The following is a 5308-nucleotide window of genomic DNA, read 5'->3' as shown; positions in this document are numbered from 1 at the left end:
TCTTTAAGGAGTTGCCAAGGTCTTTAATGGTGTCAAAGTACCAAGTGACCGTTACGAGATCCATCACCTCCTTGGCCGAAATGCCTTTCACCTTGCGAGAGAAGTTAAACACGTTCTCTCTTGATTCATCGGTGATCGCTTGCCCCCTCTTCCTGCCGACACCAAGACCTCCTAAGAACTCGGAAGCAGCGTTAGCTTCCGCTCTTTTGATTTGGAGAATCTTCTCTGCTTCTCCTTTGTACACTCGCAAGATGGAGCCTTTGAGCTGTGGGACACGAGAAAGATTTTTAAGTACCGTGGAAATGCCGGTGGATAAGCTCAAAACTCTCGCTCCAGTCACGCCCGCTGAGGGGCACGACCACTTTAACCAGTTAATATAGACGTAATTTGCACATACATGTAACACGCATGCATACTGTATATCCAATAGTAAAGAGAGGAGAAACTATGTCCAGATAAAGAATGAGAATCGGGTATGATGCCAAACAATTAGTATGTTTCCTGAACCTTTTTGTTCGGCTCACACTTGAGATTTGGTTAAGGATCTAGTTGTAATAAGCTTTTAAGCTTAACATACTTTTGAGGTAAAAGCCAATAGTAACTTCTTGTTAGCAGACCCCAGAATTCATAGAGACGCACTGTTGTATGGAGTACATTACTACATTTATAAATTCAAATCCATAGTTTAAAAAAAAAAAAAAAAAAAAAGAACAAAAGGAAGCAAGCTAATTATGCATTTCACAGTGCACAGATGAATATTCTTCTGTGATGGAAATACTTAACATACTGGGTTGCGAGACACCAAGAAGAAAGCAAGGATTCAGTGAGCAAAGAAAATAGAATACAAATGTCAGCAAGACCGAATTATCGCTAAGATGGCACAAGTATTACATTATAATGCCTTCTGACAACAAAGTATGACTCATTTTCTTACGACTATATCCTTGTATACAGTACAACTTAGAGAAGCCAAAAAGATTATGCACGCTCTTTAGTTTACCGGTAGAGAAGTATCAGTATTCAAGCATTTGCTCTCCTCCTGAACACTGTTGCACTTGAACTTGCAAGTTGCAACATTTTCCTCATCTTGCTCTTAAAAAAAATAAGTGCATTAAAACTGATTCCTAAGCTACTTTTAAGCTACCAAGATATTAAGGCATTATTAACACTGCGGCACGTAAGTAAAACTCTGATGAAAAGCTCTTTAGTTTACCGGTAGAGAAGTATCAGTATTCAAGCATTTGCTCTCCTCATGAACACTGTTGCACTTGAACTTGCAAGTTGCAACATTTTCCTCATCTTGCTCTTAAAAAAAATAAGTGCATTAAAATTGAGTCCTAAGCTACTTTTAAGCTACCAAGATATTAAGGCATTATTAACACTGCGGCACGTAAGTAAAACTCTGATGAAAAGCCGCAGCATCAGAGACTGCTATGGTTTGCATGAAGCCATGAACGTGGCAAACATGTTGAGGCGTGTGTCAATCAGTTTGCTAGAATTCAATCCTAACTATAAGCAATATACCTAAATTAACTTGAACTAACGTTATTGTGTCTCCAATGCTAGAAAATAGGAGATTGAATTTGACCAAATCTAAAAATAATCGCAGAGAAATAGGTTTCTAGAAAGTGCAGTGTGAGAAATCTGCTTACAGCAATTAGCAAGAATACCACCGTTCTCCCCCTTTTCTCCAACAATAATGGCATTTTGCCATACTAAAAAAATGTATGAAAAATTCTTAGCCAAATTGCAGGGCTGGGAACGTGTATAAAATATACGAGAATTAGAATAAATGCAATTTAAAAGAAATGTTTATCTTATATAGGCAATGTACGCCAGAAGAAATTGGCTCCCAAAGAAAAGAAATGAAGACCGAAAATAGAAAGCATTCTAACAACCTAATGAACAGAAAAGCATGAGAAAAACACACAATAGTTGAGCAAGACTCTAGTCTACAAGCAAAAATTCCATCTTTAGTTTTATTTTTTCCAATTTTAAATTCTAAATTTTTGTAATTTCAAATTTTTAGTTGAATCTTTTGTCTGCTTTAGTATTTGCGTTAAAATTCCATCTTTCGTTCCAAGCCCTGCATTCTCATCTTTTCTCCGAGGCAGCGGGACGACATCAATGTTACCACAGTATCACTAATCGTCCACGACATTGGCAATCACTAAGCGTCCACGACATTGGCAACACCAATGAAGCGACCTGGTTCAAAAACATCGAAGCCTCAGGAAGCAACATCAATGAAGCGACCGAGTTCAAAAACATCGAAACCTCAGGAAAGAGCTTCTGCGAGGCAGTTGGAGAGCTTGGAATTAAACAGCCAATTCAGCTACACTAGCAACACCAACTAAACAAGGAATAAAATCAAATCAACACCAACAAAGCTCAACAACGCCGTTAAAACCGAGTTTGCCAACAGGTTGGCAACAACATTCCCACTGCAAGGAAGATGGCTGCAAATCGTGCCTCCAGTATCTTGGTTCATCAAGGTTTGATGCCATCAACAACAGCACCCGCATCTTCCAAAGATTCAGAAGAACGGACAGCTTGATGATGTAGGCTACATCAGATGCCACAAAAGACACTCTCAACCCACACCCGAAAGCAAATTCCAACCCTTCTCACTATGTGGAGGAAAAACTCCACGCAGTCGTTCAGAAAAACAAACCAAAACGACTCCACCAGCACTATAAGACAAGACTGGAAAGGATATATACAACTTTTAACATTCAGAATCCACGCTACTTTGAATACCATGTCTATCATTTATTTAAAACGTGCAGGCACGTACTGCAGTCTGCAAATAGCTCTTTACTAGAAAAATTCCTCTAACAACGAAATCCATATACCTATCCCGTAGTTCTTTCGTTGAATTCTAACGGCAAAGTAAAGAAACTATAACCCTATACAAATTCCGTCCCTAAATAGGCAAAAAAAAGAAAAAAATACTAGACATTATTGATGTTAGCACTGCTCGCCTCCATGAGCCCATTGCGTATCTGCTCGCCGATGTCCCTAACATGACCAGGACCATGGGGTATGAAAACAGTAGTGTTCTTTGAGGAGTTGCCAAGGTCTTTAATCGTGTCAAAGTACTGAGTGACCATTATGAGATCCATCACCTCCTTAGCCGAGGTGCCTTCCACCTTGTGAGAGAAGTTCAAGATGTTCTCTCTCAATCCATCAGTGATTGCTTGCCTCTGCCTGGCGACACCGAGACCTCCTAAGTACTTGGATTCAGCGTCCGCTTCCGCTCGTTTGATTAGGAGAATCTTCTCTGATTCTCCTTTGTATACACTTGCAAGTTGGAGCCTTTGAGCTGTGAGACACGAGAAAGACTAATAAGTAACATGGAAACTCCAGTGGATAAGCTTATAAATCTCGCTCCAGTCATGATGGCCAGGGGACATTGCCTTAAATGGTTAATATAGACATGATTTGCACACGCATGTAACTTTTCATCCAATAGTAAAGAGAGGAGAAACTATGTGCAGATAAAAACACCAGTATGAGAGATGAAAATAAGCACCTGCATTGATCTCGTTCATCGCCATCCGCACATGAGAATCGGGTATAATGTCAACCATTAGTATGTGTTCTATGTTATATCCATATGCCCCCATAACCTGACCAACAGTTACATGATATGTGAAAATCTCTAGACAATTCAAAGCGTGTAACATAAGTTGAAAAATGGAAAGCAGCAGGGGAAAAGGTTTGAACCAAAAACTCTACGAAACAAACAAGGGCTTGAGTTAACTAGACTGTACACAATTACAAAAACCATATTGATTACAAACTTGCAAAGTCGAGAACTTGGTAAGCTAAGAATGAAGACGATTACGGCAACGACATTGATTTCAAACTCATTCTACTTGACAACAATGTAACAATTAAATATTCAAACCAAGTAGCCAAGCATCTCTAATATACAATAAACAATCCAAACCTTATATTCTCACTCATTCATTTCACTTAAAAATCTTCAATGCTAGTGCGAACGAACTGGAACTTGAATTTTCTACACAATTCATCGAATTATTTACAAAAACCGAACTTGATCAAATCATTACTAAAATAAGGAGAAACTCTCAGATTACCTTCTCAAGTTCCTCCAAAACAGCTTTGGCAACCTCACCCTTCTGTTCAAATAGCTCATCCAGGGTCATCCTAGGGACAATTGCTCGAACAACTAAAACAAAGCAATCAAAAACATTATTGCACATGAAAAAAAGCCGAATTTGAATTCTACACAACCGAGAATTCACGTATTACCATCAAACACATAAGCCTGAATCTGCTCTTTAGGGTTCTGCAACTCGTAATACGCATCGTCGGCATTTTGCTTAAGAACGCGGTATTGAATTGAACATAATAATTGCACAAACACGTTATCCTGCAAAACGATCAAAAGATGTAAAAAAGAACCCCTAAAAATTCATTTTTTTTCTACGTTTTACCGTGCAGTTTTCTCGGAAACCAAACAGACGGGAAGTGGAGAGAAATTAGAGAGGAGACCTTGGTTTTGGTCTCGATTTTGACGTCGAGGGAGGAGATCCTGGTGGAGAGAAGGGCGACGAGGCATTCTCCGGCGAAGGGGTTGAAGAAGTGGAGGCCCGGCTCCGCCAACCTCGCGAAGCGGCCCCATCTCTCGACTATGCCCACGCTCGCCTGGTCCACGCACGTGCAAAGGAAACAGCACGAATTCCCCATCTCTCTCTCTCTCTCTCTCTCTTCTTTCTCTCTCTAGATTCTTTGTGTTTTCTGTTGTGCGACGATCTTTAGCATAATGAAGAGCGAAGGACAACGAAAATACGCGGCAGATCTTCTCAATGCCGCGTGTATACAGGGCTGCGGAAGAAAGGAGAAACTACGACTTTATTTTTTTATTTATTAAGATATTTTTATCTCCTAAAAAATTTGAATTTTAAATATCATAATTAAAAATTATGAATTGATTATAACTTTTAAACGGATAATTAAGGAAAGATAGGAATGATCATAGATTTGAAATTCAAATTTCAAAGCTCAAGATTCAATTGGATTAGAATAGATCAGAGTTAATTTTTGTATTAGAACTCCAATTACATAAATTGATTGCATCTAATTACATATAAACACGTACTTATAACTTGCACTTTGGAGAGTCCATGATAAATGTGGAATTAATTTCAGATTTTTATTAACTTCTGTAGAATTATTTTTTTAAAAAAATTAAATGTATATGATAGTTTATAATATTAAGATTCTATCATACCACTTAATTTTGCTATCATTTAAGAGAAATTTCTGCTTCACAAAA

The 5308-nt window shown here is 38.5% G+C and overlaps 1 protein-coding gene across 1 annotated transcript; it reads right to left on the bottom strand.

Annotated features, from left to right (window-relative positions):
• Positions 1-2748: 2748 nt before the first annotated feature.
• On the bottom strand, positions 2749-4808 carry LOC21385558 (protein PPLZ12). Its single transcript, XM_010095941.2, has 5 exons — positions 4525-4808; positions 4282-4402; positions 4107-4198; positions 3536-3632; positions 2749-3325 (listed from the first exon to the last, which is right to left on the bottom strand). The coding sequence occupies exons 1-5, from the start codon at positions 4717-4719 to the stop codon at positions 2955-2957; spliced, it is 876 nt and encodes a 291-aa protein (XP_010094243.1). The 5' UTR covers positions 4720-4808; the 3' UTR covers positions 2749-2954.
• Positions 4809-5308: the final 500 nt, after the last annotated feature.

This window comes from Morus notabilis, unplaced genomic scaffold, assembly GCF_000414095.1.
Source record: "Morus notabilis unplaced genomic scaffold, ASM41409v2 Scaffold3811, whole genome shotgun sequence".
Lineage (NCBI taxonomy): Eukaryota > Viridiplantae > Streptophyta > Magnoliopsida > Rosales > Moraceae > Morus > Morus notabilis.
This window is presented reverse-complemented; position numbering and strand designations above follow the sequence as displayed.